The sequence below is a fragment of the Elephas maximus genome, chromosome 8, assembly GCF_024166365.1.
Source record: "Elephas maximus indicus isolate mEleMax1 chromosome 8, mEleMax1 primary haplotype, whole genome shotgun sequence".
NCBI lineage: Eukaryota > Metazoa > Chordata > Mammalia > Proboscidea > Elephantidae > Elephas > Elephas maximus.
The window spans coordinates 121,108,062-121,125,779 of NC_064826.1; the positions used below are offsets into that span (position 1 = coordinate 121,108,062).

Here is a 17,718-nt window from a genome sequence, read left to right on the forward strand (position 1 = left end):
TTGTGCTGCACCCACACCTCAGCCTGGCCCCCTGCTCCCTGGCTACCTGACCCTCCAGGCAGCCAACTGCTGCCCTGCAGGGGGCCCTTCCTGAGGTCGGGACCTTTGTTGTCCTGCAGTGGCCCCAGTTCCTAGCCTGGCCTGGCACACAGAAAACAGTTGTTACATAGCGGCATAAAGAGCAGGTGGGAAGGCAGGAGCCTGGAAGGGTGTGAGCTGGCAGGCAGGGGTGAGGGCCAGGAAGGGAGGAGGCAGGAGGGGAGCGCCTCCAGGGACTCTGGCGCTGGGCTTAAGCGTGTTTTCCCCTTTACTGCATTTTCCAGACATTTTGGTAATGTGCATGGTGTGTTTCTATCATTTAAATATGTCTTATTAAAAAATTTTTAAAAAGCTCTCCGTGGCGCCCCCTCCTCTGTGGTGGGGTGGGGTGTCCAAGGGTTCGTGCCGCCTGGGGCTGGCGCGCTCACTGGTGGTGTGCCCCTCTCAGCCCGCAAGCAGGAGATCATCAAAATCACGGAGCAGCTCATCGAGGCTGTCAACAACGGCGACTTCGAGGCCTATGCGTGAGTCCTGCTGGGCAGACAGGGCGGATGGTGGGCAGCCCCTGCTCTGCTGCAGCTCCTCCGCTGGGTGAGGGGTAGGCCGGGAGGTGGGCGGAGCCTGCCCCGGCAAGGTCCAGAAAACCCCCTCCTCACTGTGTTTGCCCCCCCAGGAAAATCTGTGATCCAGGCCTGACCTCCTTTGAGCCCGAAGCTCTGGGCAACCTGGTAGAAGGGATGGACTTCCACAGATTCTACTTTGAGAACTGTGAGTGGAGGGGCCTGCTGGGGTAGCCCAAGGGAGACCTGCCCTCCAGGGCCATGGGGTTGGTTTGCCCCACGTCCCACCTCTCAGGGGACCTGGGGCAGGAGTCCCTCCAATCCCGCAAAGGGGCGGGAATTACCCAAACCTTCGCTCCGCCCCCTCGCAGTGCTCGCCAAGAACAACAAGCCAATCCACACCACCATCCTGAACCCGCACGTGCACGTGATCGGCGAGGACGCGGCCTGCATCGCCTATATCCGCCTCACGCAGTACATTGATGGGCAGGGACGGCCCCGCACCAGCCAGTCAGAGGAGACCCGCGTGTGGCACCGCCGTGACGGCAAGTGGCAGAACGTTCACTTCCACTGCTCAGGCGCGCCCGTGGCCCCACTGCAGTGAAGGTGAGGGCAGCAGCATCCCAGAGCAGGCGGTGGGGACGGGGAGGGCGGTGGAAGCTGTGGCAGAGCTACTCTCAGGGAGCCCCTGCTGGCTCCCACTGGTGACAGGAGAGTCTTTTTTTCCCCAAGAGAAGCCAGAGGAATGAAGTCATAAGGGGGGATGGCAGGCTGCTCCCCCATCTTCTCATCTAAGAGGTGACCAGGCTGGGTGTGGTGGGGCATCCCCCAAGGTTTGGGACAGCAAATGAGGGACGGAGCCGCACACGCTGGCAAGAGGCAGGACTCACCTGAGCTTCCTGGGTGATTTAGTGGGTGGTGAAGAATCCTGCAAGCACAGCCAGTGGGCACTACACCGCGACGGCGGATGAGGGGTACATGTAGATGCCCCACTTCCCCGGGACCAGCAAAAATAGGACAGCATTGTTACAGTTCTGTGAGAGCAGTTACATAGATGCTCTCAGTTGGCTCACAAAGTCAAATCTCAGCTGTACAGGAACGGTAGCATAATCGACTAATGACATTTTGAATCCCATTTCCTGTGCTGGGTCCTTTTGTATACATCGACTTTAAACCTCCTTTTGGGTTGCCCGTTTTGCTGACCACAAAACCTAGGGTCACAGAAGTAAAAAGGCTTGCTTAGGAAAGTGATCCCTGTCTGCCCCTAACGGGCCCCAACCAGCAGGCAGTGACCGGGCTGCCCTACCTGCCCTGTGTTTCAGAGCTGCCCACCAGTGGTCTCATCCTGATGGAGTTGGTGTTTGGAGCCAAGCCGCCCTTTGGGGTGCACGGCCTGCCTGTCGCATGTTCGTGTCTGCCTCATCCCCTTCCCTGGTGCCTGTGTCTGCAGAAAAACCAAGACCAGATGTGATTTCGTTTTACAAACTAAATGACAACAACCACACACAAAAAAAATTGACATCGGATGAAAAAAAAAAAAAAAAACTAAACAGAAAAAAAATCTGTAGAAATCACTGGCGTTTGTGGGGCTTTGAAACCAACCAGCCACTCCCCCCACAGCTCCACGTGTGTGTCCGTCCAGTGCCTCGGCCTGCAGTGACCAGGTGGGGCAGTGAAATTGTCCACAAGGCTCCACCCCCTCTGCTGACCCGTGTTGAATGGTGTTAGTTTGTTAGATAACACACACACCCCCCACAAACAAACCAAGGCATTTGCATTCTCTCTGCCAGTGCATGGGCCTCTGCAGTGGTGTGCTTACAAGTGGCTGTCATGAGCTGTCAGGCATCTTTGGGGATGGGGCCATGGATGTCCCTCTGGGCCTACCCTCCTTTCTCTGCTAGTCGTGCCTGAGAGTTGCTATTGTTCCTTCTTGCTTTTTCTTTCTTCCCTTCTGCCCATCGTCCTTTTAGCCCTGTGAAGGGATGGGTGTGGGGCTCCCCCCCACGCCCACATTCCCATCCCCAGCCATGGATGATGAATGCCAGCAAAGGGCCAGGCCAGTCCCTCAGCCCCTGGAGCTGGCATTCCTGGCTGGGCCTTGGATGCTGCCACCCTCTGGGAGGATGATGGAGACACAGTGGAGGAAACCAGAAGCGACTGGGGACTCTGCCTTGGGCTTGACCCAGCCCTCAAGACCATCCTAGAAGACCCCAATCAGCTCTGGTCTTTTCTCAGAGGCCAGTGAGGTGCAAAGCAGGTGCACTTTCGTTTCAGACTTTGTATCTGGCTGAGGCAGGCCAAAATGACATGCCCACTGTGGAGGCCTCAGCCTGGGGCTGGCCCCCCTCCCTTCTCAGGCCAGGCCCCCCTGGTCAGCCCCACCACAGCCTGGAAGCAGACACGAGGAAGGACCATGGGTCTTATGCCATGACGAAGCTGGAGGGGGCCGGGCAGTGTTTGCAGTGGGTGAGCTGCAGGGCTCCAGGCTTGTGTTGTGTGATGCAGGAAGTAGCAGAGGGGACAGAAGGCATGGAGACAGGTGGCTCTGGGGCCACCTAGGCCGAGGCAGGGTCTGGACAAGTGTTTTCTGAAGTAGGAGCGTTTGTGGTATCTAGGCGTGGAAGCAGAGGGAGGAGGACCTGGAGCTGCTCAAAAGCCAAGGCTGGAGCCCTGGAGCACAGCACAGGAGGTTCAGTGCAGGAATTAGCAGGCAAGAATTAGTGGGACTGACTAAAGCAGGCACTGAGGGTGTTGCTCCCCCAGCCCAGGCCAACAGTGCCCAGAGCTGGGGCCTGACTGCTGGGCCCTGGTGCAGTGTGAGCCTGTAGGGAGATGAGTTGGCAGCACCTTCCAGCCAACCCTGGAGGCAGCAGGGACCCAGCAGTGGGCGAGAAGGCAGGCTGTGGGCAGGGAGAAGAGTAGTCAGATGGCCTGGCCCCCTTGGAGACCAAGGCAGGCACAGTGTGAACACTTGGGAGCAGGACCCAGTAACTAGGACTTGAGGGATCCAGGGGGCATGGCTGTGCCCACAAGCTGCCAGTTGGCTTGTGAGGCAAGGTGACAGGAGGGTGGGAGAGGAGCCTGTGTCTCCATGGCTGTATGTACGTCTGTAGCTTACTGAGCACAGCTGTGAGCACTGGGTGCCTGGTGTGGTGGGAGGGCACCACGTGGTGCAGGATATCAGACACTTCTAGAGAAGCGCTCAAGGGGTTGGCCAGATGAGGTGCCAGGGAGGAAGAGGCCCTGGGGAGGACCCTGCCCAACACCAGCCACCTTCAATTCAGGTTGCACTTTCAACAAGGACTTTATCTTCCCCCCACAACTCAAGCTAAGGGAGGGACGTGGAATGGGGAGCAGGCCCAGGATCCCACACTCAGGGGGTTGCCCATCGAGGGACACTCAGAGTAGACACCCATTGTGCCATCCACACTCTGCTCAGGATGGCCAGCACCCAGGCCTTCCCTCCGTGGACACAGGGTAAACATCTCCAGGCTCCATGAGCGTGAGGCCCTGGGCGGGGCGGCAGCCACCTCTGCCACTGCTCCCATTGTTACCGCAGAGCCGCCTGTCTGGGATCATTGGTGTTTTTTTTGTTTTCCTTTTTTCTGGGGACAGTTCTTTTGCATGACCTCTAAGGAGAACCACACCCCGCATTGCTACTAGGTGTCCGTGCGTGGCCCGCCCGGCTGCGGGGGCGTGCGGAGGCTCGCTGGCCGCCCCCATGCTGGTGGACCTTCCTCCCTCCTCTTTTTGCTGAGTTTTATTGTCTTTTCTTTCTGAGCCTTGTAAGTGTACAAAAATTCTTATTTTGTTCTGTCTCGGGAAACTGCAAATAAAAACAGGACAAACTGCTTCATGTGCAGCTGGGAGGTTTGTGACATGACCTGCTGACCCCACTCCACCTCAGACTCAGAACCCCTGTGGTGGGGCCCCAGGCCAGTCCCTGCCCAGGGTCCACCCAGTGTAGGGCAGGGAGGGAGAAGGGTGAGGCGTCTACCCTTGGGCCACCCCTAGGTGCTCGCTCTGTGCAGCCACACTTCACGGCTTGGCCAGCCATCACAACCTCAAGGCCCTAGCCTCTGCAGTCACCAAGTGGCCATCTCTGGGTGGGAGGAGCCCTGGCCCCCGCCCAGGCCCCGACTGTCCTGTTGTTTCTCATCTCAGCTACCCATTTGACATCTGTGCACCAATCACGAAGACCAGACACAGCAAACATGCCCACAGACCTGCGCCTCACACCCAACACGCTGGGCTGCAGGGTGACACCCCACACACCTGTACGGGAGTCAGAAGCAGCAAGGGTGACTGTGCTGTGGGCAGAGACAGTGGGTGGACACGCAGAGGGCAGCCTGGGACCAAGACGGGAGGAGGTAAAGGACAAGGATATCAGGGTAGTCCTAAAGGCCAGTCAGATCAGGAGTGGACACCCATGCCCTGCCTAGGCTCTGTGCAGAGCTTGTGCTCTATGGCCCCAGGAGGGCTATGTCATGAGAGCTCGGAAGCACCCTGACCATCCCGTGGTGGCTGGGTTAGTGCTGCTCTGGCCCCTGCCCTGTCATCCACCTTACACCTCCCTGCTTTCTTAGAACAGAACGTGGGCTTCAAAACCACTCCTAGACCTGCTGCCCCACCCCTCCCTTTGGTCCAGCAATGCCTAGGCCCCATCTGGCCCCAGCCTGTCCCACATGACTCAGTGGCTCAGTACAGTGATGAGTAGGAGTAACCTCCAATGTTCCAGACACTTGGTCACAGACATCCTCATACCTATGGGGGTCCTGGGGCGAGTGCCCCTTTCAAGTGCCCCAGTGGCCCTGTGGTAGGGTTTGTAAGGCAGGGAATCTAGGGCAGCCTGTGGAGGCAGTGGTGTGTCTGGCCATCCCAGGGACAGCGCTGTATCTAGGGCTCCACTCGCCTATCAGCTGTAATCGGATACAGCCAGGCAGCCTTTCCAGGCTAGGTTCGCTGAAGGGGGAGAAGGGGTGTGTTGCAGGGAGGACCACAGGGGGCCACCTTCCCTGTCCTGTCCCTCAGGTTGGAGATCCCAAGCTCTGGCATGGGGCGAGCCCTTGTGCACACCTTTCTGGGGTCTTTACACAGACTACAGAGAGGGTGGGAGTCCCACTCTGCCAGAACCCAGGACCAAGTGTCACCCAGCCAGCTTCCCATTGAAGGATGGGTCAGTTTGAGGTGTTTCATCAGCCACCCTTTCAACTCGAATTCCTCCGGGCACAGCTCCCTGCACAGACCCTGGCAGTCTCTGAGCAGAAGATGGGCCGTACCTCGTACAGCCCAGGCTGCGTCCAGGCCAGGCAGGGGCTTCTCTGGTTTCAGCCCCTGGAGCTCAAGCTGGTCCCTGGGCCACCTGCCCAGAGCTGAAATCAAACAAGGGCCTGGCCTCTAATTGATCAAACAAGGGGCACAGGAGTCAGGCTTGTCTTTGCCTCCACATTCATGAGGCAGCCAGCTCAGCCCTTTTCTTAAATGCAAGACCAGGTTTGGACTGCAGTCTGACCTGCAAGGTGGGCTGTTCCTTCCTGCGCCACCCCGCAGGGCCCAGCCCACCTTGCCTGTGAGGGAGTCTGGTGGGCTCTACACAGTAGAGCCAGGGTGTCTGGCCTCAGGCAGCAGTTCTCCCTGGCTGTCTCAGGGGCCCAGGTGGGCGTCCTGGTTGTAGCTTGCACCAGGAAACAGGATTCAGAGCCAAAAGAGGAGCTTCTTTCTACTCTGGGGCTCCCTCACCTGGTTAACAGCAAAAACAAAGGAGGGTTCCCACCAGACAGCAGGTCAATCTGTCAGGGCAGCCATCTCCCCTGCCTCCACACCCCACCCCCCATCTGCTGGCCCACTTGCAGGGCAGTGAGGCTCTGGACGGGGCCTCCCTTTAAAAGCCCATTCAGCAAACCCACAGGACCATATTAGAATTTCAACAGACATTTTTATCCAGACAAGAACCCCCCAAAACCGAACAAAGTTAGGCAGCAGCTACACACACGGTCAAATGATTAGCATACAAGAGACCAGACGCACTACAGAGCCCATCACACAGCCAACCCCTCCAAAAGCAGCCCCCACCCTCACTGCCAGACAGGACCCTCTACTTGGCCCAGGGCTGGCAGCAGATCTGGTAACGGATCTCATCCCTTTGTCCCACAGATTCACATCCCGCCCCCTCTTGTGTTTCCCCCGTGTGGGAGAGGGAACTGTTCCTTTCTCCCTGCGGAGGCAGAGCAGGGTAAGGACTGAAATGTCACAAAACCCACCAAGACCCAAAGGCAAGGTCAGCACCCACATTCAGGCACCAGGACTCCAGTGGGCAGGGCTGGGTATGCCACCTTCCAGGGCTATAAAGAGGTGGAGGTGCCTAGCCCTGGGCTGAGGGGCCTCATGGCAGTAGGAAACCAGACAAGCCGGTAGAAGGCCTTTAGCCAGTACAGTGCTCCGAGGGCAGATGGCACATAAGCTGTCAGGAGCTAGGGTCAGGCACAGTCCAGGTCCCACCCCAGCCCAAGCAGTGAAGGCCGGCTGCCTGGCACTTGTGATAGAGTGGGACCTCTTGGGTGATCAAGAGCCAGCATGGTAAGGGAGACAAGCTCAAGGGAGGGGTTCACAAGGGTGACACCATGCTGGTCCAAAATTTGGTGAGACGGCACCAACCCAGCAGGGACTTTGTGAGGACAGGATCCCAAAGGTGCAATTTGAGCTTGTGTCCTCGTAAGCACAGCAGAGCGTGAAATGGGCAGTCTGGGACACGGCACCGCAGCCTGCACAGGATGTACGCACCCCGTTGACAGGCTTCTCTCACTAGCCTGTCTCCAGCATTGGGCAGGCCTCCTGTAGGACAAGACGGGCTCCTGAGCCCCTGGAACCAGAGCGCTCCTCGACCTCTACCCCCAACAGCTGCCTCTGGCCAGGACTCCTGAGCCAGACGGTCTTTCTTCTGAGCTAGGTGCGGGGCAGAGGAAAGCTGGAGACACCTCCCACATGGGAAGATGCCTGGGCCTGCTGAGACAGCCAGGCAGCCAGAGAGGCATATGAAAACTGGTTGAGAGACTGCAGGACACACTGCTTTGATCCGGATGTTCAAGGTAAAATCATATTACAACTCAGAGCAGATGCCTGCCGCCCCCCAGCAGCTCCAAGAACTCTGGGCTGGATTCGGCCTGAAGATGATTTCCAGCTGACCAATGAAAAACATCCCATTTTCCCGGGCCTAACTCCCAACCTGCTGGCTGGGATGGCGACTACCTACATGCTCCTACAAATATTTCTGCTCATCCAAGTCACCTCTGTGGTACTGGATGAAAACGTTGATTAGGGTGGCCCTGCCCTCCAAAGGAAGCCAATCTTCACAAAAACGGGAACAGAACAGCTGTTACCAGCAACCTGTGGTGCTCAGCAGCTGCCTCCTTAGCCACCTGTACCAGTTGCCTGGCTACTGACCATCCCACAGCCGCGTGCCTTGATAGAACATGCCCTGCCACTGGCCCGCTGCCCTGGACTGGCCACTGTGGCCTGGAGAGACTGTCTCAGGAGAATGTGATCTTTAAGCTTGGCCCCAGCCCAGCCCCGCGGCCCCACTACGATGAGCAAACACCTTCCTGCTTGCTGGAGTGACTTTCTTCTAACATTAATATAATTAATATACAAAAGGGTCAAGAAAGAACTGGTTCTGACCTTCCTGTGGTGCTCTGTTGAAGTTAGGGGCCCATCAAACTCTTTCTGGGGGCAAGAGGGGGTGTGAAAACCCTGTCCTTCAGCATCTGCAGGAGTCATTGAGAGTTTATGGTTTCATTTGGCCCAAAACTATACCTTTGGGGGCCTCAAATTATCTTTCCAGAAATTACAACTTGACATATGAATTTGAACATCCCCCCCTCCCCCCCAATTCCTTCTACTACCCTCCTCAGTTCCTCCTAGGAAACTCCCAGGATAAAAAATGAAAAGGTGTCCCCAACTCTGGATCCTGTTCTGTGACAATTTCTTCTTTTCCAGATGCTTTATGGTTCTCATTATGAATGATGGTGCCATTTCCAGCGCAGGGGTCTCTGTTGGCTGGATCACATGATTGCACAGCATGAGTTTTGTTTCCGGGCCTTGTAAGATACAAAGAGGAGTTGAAAAAGGAGGATTCAGGAGGGTGGATGGCCCAGCACATCTCCTATCCCCCAACTCTACACATAACAGAGTAAGTTCTGCAGGGAAAAGGGAGACCTCAGGGCTACAGGCTGCCTGCAGGGGCTCTGGAGCCTGGCACTGTGTCCCCTACCACTGAGGGAGACACTGAAGCAAAGAGAACAATACTGCCCTCCATACATACCTCCAGGAAAACACCTCCATAGCTCACTTCATCAAGAACAAGGTAAGCAAGTTTTCAATGCGAATCTTAGAGCCTTATCTTTCTCACTCGCACCCATTAATACAAACCACAAGTAAGATTCCTGCTGTTAGGCCAGGTATGGAGCCCTAGTGGCGCAGTGGTTAAGAGCTCTACTGCTGACCAAAAGGTCAGCAGTTCAAATCCACCAGTCGTTCCTTGGAAACCCATGGGGCAGTTCTACTCTGTCCTATAGGGTCACCAAGAGTCGGGATTGACTCGACTGCAATGGGTTTTTTGTTTGTTTGTTTGAAACCAGGTACAAGCTAAGAAACAATAGTGCAAAGTGAACTGGCTGAATCCCCTAACTCTGCCCCATTCCTGTCTTCCACCAACATTCCCTGCCCACCTTTGCCCTGCTCTTTGTGAGCTGTGTTTACTACAGGAGGGTCTTCGTGAAGACAGACATGATCCCTACTTGGGTGCACAGGGAACTGCTTCCACCACCTTTCCTTATGTCCCCTGGTCACATATACACCCCTAGCCCTGCTTGGCCACCTCCCTCCAATGCAAATGTGTGTGGATGGATAAAGTAAATCCATTCCTACTACTGTTCAAGCAACGGGTCAACAGTCACTATAATGTAGAAAGATATTAGTATCGACCTGAGAGAGAAATCATCAGTGTGAATAATCCTTGCCAGTAAAATACTACTGTCAAAGGGGAATTAACTAGGGGCCCAAGCACCTTTTCAGAAAACCCAAATTACTGGCATCTTAAGGAATTACGCTTAACCCCAGTAATCAGAAGTTGACCCAGCTTCGCCTTCCTGGGGCAGGGTGTGTGTTGTGAAAAGAGCACCAGGGGTGACATGACAACAGGTGGAAACAGCACCTGAGCACACCTGCCATCACTCTGCCTGCCTGGGTCCTGGCACTAACCACTCTGGGCCTGGACACCGCACGGGGGCGGGGGGGCCAAAATCCACCGTTATGAAATATCCCGAGACTTGTTCTTATGGAAAGTGCCTCCAGAGACGAGCACACTGCCACTGTTCTGAGAGGGACGCCCAACAGAAGCCCGGGCCCGCACTCACAGTTTTATAGAAGGCTTTAGACTGCGTTCCCAGCACTTCTGACTTGGACACCAAGTCATCTAGCTTCTCGCCTCGCTCTAACAAAGACTCCATGGTGTTGTGCTGGACAAAAGAAGAGAGAGAAAAGAACTCTTTACTCTGTTCAACAAGCGAACACTGACATTAGCCTCTTGTGGTCAGCTACCAATAGCTTGATAGGTTTGAGTATGGGGCATCTGCAGGAAAGCCTGGCAGGAAAGGACACCAGAGGATAAAGGACCCAGACCTTACAGTGGAGCTTACTCAAAAGCTGCCAAAGGATTTTTTTTCCAGTACTAGCTTCTTCCCCCCCACCGCTTTTTTTAAAAATTTTATTGTGGTAAAATATATACAACAAAGACCTTGCTGTTCTAACCGTTAAACATACCGTTCAGTAACATGTTACTTTCACACTCTTGTGTAATCATCTATTGCCAGTTTTTCATCAACCCAAACACACTGAAGGATTTAAAGCAAACGAATGAGAAGTTAACTGCTGCTGTCTGAGGGCCAGACTAGAGGTAGGCGGGGCTAGAAACAAAGGGAGCAGTTAGAGGGCCATGATGAGAGTTCAGGCAAAGACCACAAGGGCCTAAGACCAAGCTGAAAAGTGAACAGCTGCCCATTTGCCAAATGTAGTGCAGAGCTAAAAACAACAACAAAAACAGAAGCAGCAGCTACTCATCAGGAGATTTCAGGTCAAAATGCTGGGTCCAGCTTTCCTCCTAACACTGGCATACCTGGCAACTCTGGGCCTGTGCCAACAGAAGCACGGCTGCCCCCTATCAGTGCACACACTCTGGTTGGCCTCCATGCGCCTGGTCTCTGTCGGCATCCAAGTTTGTGAACCAACCTAATGAAGGCACCAGTAGTCAGAATGAAATGTTTGCAGCCTGGTCCAGACATAAGGTGGGCGCCATTAACCAAGACGGGCAACGGGGAGGAGGAGCCAGGCCTGGGCTGCCTGAGTGGGTCTGGGTTTGAGGGCTCTGGAGCATGGGAGAGATGGGCAATGATAGTTTCAGGAAAGTGCTTTCGTTACTAATAAAACAAATCTCAACTCTGCATGCTTGACCTGTGGCAAGTCCCTTACACCCTCAGTTTTCAAATGTGGTCTACACCCTTCTTGCTTACCAGAATGATTTTGGTTTCATCTAGTTCAGCCTGCACTTTGGTCATGGGGTCAGCTTCTCGCGGGTTCTAGGAAGGAGCCAAAAATAAGACAAGTCAGGACAGAACCGGCCACCCTGGAAAGATATCTCCCAACAGAGGGAGCAGGACACTGTGCCATTAAAGACCACACCTATTCAAACACACAGTAGAGACAGAGCCCGCCCTGAACTACGGGGTCCCAGCTCTAAACGCAATGCCTCTGCATTCTTCAAACAGAAGTTCAAGAGACAACACCCGTGACTGAGGCTGTAGGGAAGTCACCAGAGCCAGAACTCTCAAGGCAGCTGACGTTTCAGGGGCACACACTCTCCTCCACACAACGTTCCTTTAAAGCCCACCTGGTATTTACTAAGATGGTCATCCAGGGCTGCGTAGTGGACTGTAGCAGGGGATCCCTGTGGCCAGTCTATCCTGTCAACTTGCTTGGAGAACTCATCTAGTACCTGTAAGACAAATGACCCTCACCAGTAAGCCCACCCTGTGCCCATCCACACTGTAGCACAGGCTGGAATCCAGAGCCTCACCCCAAAAGAGGTGCCCAGGCCTCCCAGAGCCCAGGGAAGAGATCTAATGGCAAGGGGGAAAATCTAGGCTAACGTTCCCCTTTCCAAAAGTTTTAATCATTAGAGCATAAGCTAAATACTCCGAGAATTAAGAAGTATGCCCAGGCTAAGATGAACTTCACCCCATGGATGATAAAGTTACTTAAAATTTTAAATTACACATTTCCAACTTCTGTTTATCAGGTTATAAATTCCCAAGAAAAAATGGACACTAGTTTTCCAAAGTAATTTTTCAAAATGGGAATTAGGTCCTTCAAAATTTAAGCAGCCACTGGAATTCATGCAGGAAACAAGACAAGGTCTCTGTCTTCAAGCAGTCTGATCAGCACTACACAAAAAACAAGTGTTTAGTGCCAAGCTCTGTGGTGGTGAGTGACATCGGGGAAGAGAGATATGGTAATCGTGAGGGCACCATGGAGGAAGTTAGCCTCCAGGGGGACAGACAGAGGGCACTCAGGGAGGCAGAGGGCAGGTGCCCCAGGGCAGACTGTGGAGCCTGGTGTGGTATCTAGAAGGCACTGAGGGCCAGTGGGGGTCTTGAACTATGACTGGGAAGGTGTGGGCAACAGGACCCTGAGTGGAGGCAGATAAGTCAGGAGGCGGGACCAGGTATGAGATGACGAGAGTGTCAGCTAAGGAGGGAGACATGGGTACAGGAAGGTGAACCCGGGGGTTCCACTGCAAAGGAAGAGACGCTGTGTGACTCAGTGGCAGGCAGAGGAGAGAGGGCAGAGGGGAGTATCAGAGGTGGCTCTAGGGATCCTTGTCTGGACACTGGTGGTTTGAGGAGCAGAAATTAGCACCAGGGAGGGAACTGGGAAAGGGATGTCAGTTGTTGTGTGGTTTAGGGCAGGGAGAAAAGCTGATAACGTGTTGATCTGAAACACAAAGCCTACAGTATACATGCGTGTATTTCACTCCTTGTGACTCACGCACCACGGTCACCCTGACACTACAGCCCACTAATAATGCCCACTGGGCTTGTCCATGTCCAACCCAGCTGGACATAAACTCACCTTCTCTAGCAAGGTAAAGGCCACCCGGGAAGGATATTCGCTGTCGGCAATGACCACACCTGCTAGGTTGTCGTTTCGGACATAGACGTGGCACAGATACTCTAAACAGCAAGAGATCAGACACAAAGCGGATGACACAAGGGTTCTGGATTTTTTTATACCACAAAAAAATCAGTCAAAGCATGACAACCCTGGCTCCCACGTTTCAGACTGAATGCAGCCACTGTGACATTCAAGAGTTCAGGAAGGTCTGGGGATATAGTTTTGGGACGAGGTAGGAAAGGCTCCACAGCATGGCACAGGAACACTCTGAGCACTGCATGCTGGAGCACTACTGTCACCCTGGCCCCGTGCTGGTTTAGGACTAGTAAATGCCGAGAGGCCTGCATGCACAAAGCCTGGGTCTAAAGGAGCTCCCAGCTGTGCAGAAAACACACCTACTGCAATACACCTGAGTGGATTTCCAAGTCATATCCTTGAAGTCAGGCCTGAATGCCTGAGGGGACTGCAGCCCTCAAAGGCCCTCTTTTGTGCTGCACTCAAACTCTAAGTGAACCTCGACAAAACAAGAAGCTTCCACTTTCTTAAAAAACCCTCCCAGAGTGGCAGAAAAGGAAGTCACCTTTCACAGCCTCAGGCTTCCATACTATAGCAACCCTGCTCACCCTGCTCCAAAGACAAACAGATAAAGCCCGTATTAGCTACTGCTGGTCAAGGTCTCAAGTGTTACTGTACTGAAGTCATCACGTGATTAAAAAGTGCAGTCTGTACAAGGACTTCTGCAAAATACTCACAGTCCATAAAATTGTTAATTTTCTTTACTTTGAAAGAATTCAATTAACCGTATCTCTAAACAAGGTTTATAACTTACTACTAAGAACCTTCGTGTCCTTAAAAATCTGATTCAAGGTTCCACTGCTGAACAACGAGCTAATAAAAGAAGAAAGGAAGTGATTCTGAATCTTAAATCAGAAAAGGGTGGAGATGAAAACAGGACAAAGAGGGGGAGGGGAGACTAGGAGATCATCACCAATATCCTCCAGATCTTGTTTACATTCCCAGTAAGATCCAAACATGGGGGTCGGACAAATATACTCCCTAGAAACTGGGAAGCTGAGGTCAGTGTCTGGGAAATGAGAAATTGGGAAAGGCAGACACAACCTGAGGGAGAACTGAGAGAATATTTAAATGTTCACGATTCAGTTTCACTTCCGTGATGTAAACAATACAGGAATCCCTCAAAGCAAATGCATTTTCAGTACTGCCTTGCCTTATAACTGACGTTCATATTATCAATACAATGACTTCACATCACAGTGACCCGAGGCCAGTGCAACCATGTGTGAGATGGTCTTTCTGTCTGATGAAGTACATACACCTTTCCTCATCTGTGTGTGTAACACACGCCTCTAAAATAAGCACCAAAAAACCTCCATGAAACCTGAATTATGAAGAGAAAAAATAATTACGTTTTCGGATTCATAATCAAAAAAATCTAAGGAGCCTGGCATGCAGTGTTACCTCAAAAACTCTATCTGGAAATGCTATTCTGAGAGGTCTGCAACTCTAAAGAGAAAAGGAAGACTACAACATGAAGGGTGTTTACTGATCCAAGAAAGTCAGACCCTCACCTTAAGTGAATCCAAGCTTTGAGGACAATTTCACTCCAGAACCCCCAGACTTCCACAGTGGGCACAGAACTATGCACAGGCAGCAGAAGGAGGAGGGGACAGAGGACAAGCTAGATGAGGAGGGGGCCCTGGTTCTCTCAGGAAGTACCCCTCTCCCTCATGAGATGACAGATTGTGCTGAGGGCTGTGTGCGGCCTGCAGTGTGGCAGCCCGAGCCAGCTGAGTACTCAGAAGGTGGCTGCTCCTTACCTTGTTCTTTGACAGACGCTCTGCTGCCTTTTGCTGAGCGCTCCACAATCAGCTGACTTGTAAAGGTCATGAACTCCTGAACACTAGGAAACAGAGCACATATTACCTTCTTGCTGTCACCTTGTCAGTAACACAATGGAAAGTGACCTCTGGGCTTACATAGTAAGGAAACATTGATTTTGGTTTCATTCTTTTCCCTCCCAACAAATAATAAAAGCTCTATAAATGAACTTGAATGCACGCATTTACGAATCATCACCATTTAAACCACAGCTGTTTGCTACCTAGCTCCCCAAAACACCCTACCTCTAGACTTCTGGGATATTTTCTACAAGCTAAAGTCAATGCAATGTTCTGGCCAGAGCATTACTTGGGAAACCAGTGGAGAAGGAAGCAGTTCCTACTCTTAATTCCCCACTAACTGCCAAGAAGCAGGACAAGTAAAATCGCTCTGGAAAAACACAATTGGCAACAAACTGTTAAGTAGATGCACAGCCAGCTATGACTGTAGCAATAGGAAGAACGTTGGCAATGCCACTCACAACTGCAGTGAGTGATGACTCGGCCCCAGTCTGCATAGGAGGAGCCTGGGGCACCCTGGAAGGAATAGAGGAAAATGCCTTCACCAAGACAAAGAAGTGGGAAATGGCCTGCGGTAGGAGGAGAAAGTCAGCATGTGCCCAACAGGGAGATCCATGTGCAACGGAGCAGTCACAAGTGAGGGTCCAGCCAGAGAAACAGAGGTCAAAAGATACCTCTGACTGGGAAACAAAGGTCTCAACTGGGAGTCCACAGCAGACCATCAACAGGTTTGTAAACTCCGTGAGACTGCACCAAGGCTCTGCAGGACCGTGAAGAACCCTGATTCTGGCACAGACTGCCCAGGTTGGGTTCCCAGCTCTACCGCTCACTAGGTGGGTAACTTTGGGCAAGTTACTCACTGCACTGTGCCTCATATATTAAATCAGGATTTGTTGTGAGGACTGAATGTAATCCACTTAGCCCAATGCCTTGCACACAGTATTACTTGCTACCATTATTCTCAGAAAATGATACGATCAAAGTAATCCCTTAGAAAAGAAGTCCCCAAATAAAGAAGCCTTCGCAGTAAAACTAAAAGGGGACAGAGTTAAAGAGTACGACCGTGATCAGACAAAGGAAGGGTTGCAGTAATTACAAGAGCCTGCATATGAGGGCCGGAAAGGTTGGAAAAGCATCCCAAGTTTTTAAGCTTGGGCCATGGAAATCATGGGGCGGGAAGGCTGGAAGTGAGGAGAGCTTACAAGGAAAATGATGAGCTCAGGTGGAACACATGTTGTTTTAAGAGATGCTAAGAGAGATGTCCCTTTAATGTTGTAGCTCTGTTAATCAAGTGAAGCTGCTGTGGGTAACCCATGCCAGGGAAGAAAATTCCTACAACTGAATCTCTGAGAATCATTAGTATTAAGGGGCAGTGTAAAAAAAACGAATCAGAGGTAGCCAAGCTGGCACCAGAAGTTTCATCAGAAAAATACAAGAACGTAAGGCAGAGGATAGGCACCATGGCAAAGAAACAAAAGTATCAAGAAGACGGTAGGCCAAAAGGACAAGAAAGTTTCAACAAAAAGCAACAGAAGGTGTTTTTAGATCCTGCCAGCAAGCCACTGGTAAAGCATTCCCATAATGAAAACTGAACCCAAACGACAAGTTCCACCAGATTTTGATACAAGGTAGTAACAGATTCTGACCCTGTAGGGATCTAAACTTACCAGTTTAGAACATCTGGGAATCTGCACTGTTTCAAAGTCCCTTTAAAATTTTTATACAACAAAAATTTGAAAAACACTGAGTACGAGACAGTGCTCTAGAACGAAATAAGCCTTTTACGAGCGAAAAAAGGGTGATTCCTTCGGAGACCGAGGAACTGGCCACGCTGGAATCCAATGCGGGAGGCCTCCCCCGCGACGCCGGGCCTCCCCCGCCCCAGGTTTGCATTGACCTGGGCCTGCACGACAGGGTCCGCTCACCTGGACCTCTGAAAGAAGCTGAAGGAGGACACGTCGTACGCGGCTTTCAGCAGCACCGCCTTGGGCTCGCCTTTGTACAGGACACTGAGGCTGTACAGTTTCATGGCGCCGGCGCCCCCGGGCCGCCCGGCCGGCCACGGGACCCGCTCGCAGGGAGCAGCTCGGCCGCCACCCCGGCTTCCCAGGGGCTGCTGACGGGGCGGACGCCGGTTTCCTCCTCCGGGCTCGGGGTTCACTTCCGGTTCCGGTACTGCGGCAGCCGCTCGAAGCCTAACGAAAGATTTTTTTCTCGCGTCCCGGATGCAGAAATAAGCGGCCGGAAACACGCAAGCGGGGCGGGGCGGGGCGGGGCGCTGCGCGTGCGCGTTGGTATGGCCCAGCCACCGAGCGTCCGTCGGGTCCTGCTGAGGCAGTTTGGTGGGAGTACGGTGGGCGCGTTGCCGGCTCCGTCCACTTAGGCCTCGGAGCTGTTGTCTGAGGAATGAGAAGACACTGCCAGCTTTATAGGGCAGAGCAAAAACTTGGGGGCTTTGATTTGTGGGCGACCTGCCTTCCTGGGAAGTTTTTTCGAAATCAAATCCCCTTTTGAATGCCGGGCCGACTTTTGTGTTCTAGGGGATCCTCCAGGGATGTGAAGACATGCCTTCAATTTCAGACGCCTTCCACCTGCCTGGCGTGAGAGCGAATCCCTCAGCATGGCCCTCACGGGCGAGCGCAGCTGGGGCCTGTCCACATCTGGGAAACGCGATAGTCCGACACAGCAGTGATTTCGGAGGCAGTCTGCCGACCTCACAGAATAGCAGACCTCGCTTCGGAAAAGGGCAGAAAATTCAGTTCCATACCTCAAGGAGCAGCTTGATGCACACTCACCTGGAAAATACCTGCCTTCTACTTGAGGTGGTGAAATAATGCTTTGTAGATGAAAGGGGGCGGATGTGGCATAGTTCCCTGAGGATACCACATCTTGCCCATTTCTTGCTTATTAAATGACATCAGAAAGAAACCGGCAAAACACACACACGTAAAAGAACGTTGGTCTTTGAAAGCGTAGCA

The 17,718-nt window shown here is 52.9% G+C and overlaps 2 protein-coding genes across 7 annotated transcripts in view; one reads left to right on the top strand and one right to left on the bottom strand.

Annotated features, from left to right (window-relative positions):
• CAMK2B (calcium/calmodulin dependent protein kinase II beta) overlaps positions 1-2,009 on the top strand; it is a 140,202-nt gene extending 138,193 nt beyond the window's left edge. For all 6 annotated transcript variants that reach the window (XM_049893574.1, XM_049893575.1, XM_049893576.1 and 3 more), the window contains 4 exons: positions 488-563; positions 713-807; positions 971-1,205; positions 1,922-2,009. In XM_049893574.1, the coding sequence (XP_049749531.1) occupies positions 488-563; positions 713-807; positions 971-1,203 (404 nt within the window). In that variant the 3' untranslated portion in view covers positions 1,204-1,205; positions 1,922-2,009. The remainder of the gene's footprint in view (positions 1-487; positions 564-712; positions 808-970; positions 1,206-1,921) is intronic.
• A 4,505-nt stretch (positions 2,010-6,514) lies between these two features.
• YKT6 (YKT6 v-SNARE homolog) lies at positions 6,515-16,915 on the bottom strand. The gene is made up of 7 exons (XM_049893581.1): positions 16,666-16,915; positions 14,660-14,742; positions 12,780-12,880; positions 11,539-11,643; positions 11,162-11,227; positions 10,010-10,111; positions 6,515-8,692 (listed from the first exon to the last, which is right to left on the bottom strand). The coding sequence occupies exons 1-7, from the start codon at positions 16,767-16,769 to the stop codon at positions 8,657-8,659; spliced, it is 597 nt and encodes a 198-aa protein (XP_049749538.1). The 5' UTR covers positions 16,770-16,915; the 3' UTR covers positions 6,515-8,656.
• Positions 16,916-17,718: the final 803 nt, after the last annotated feature.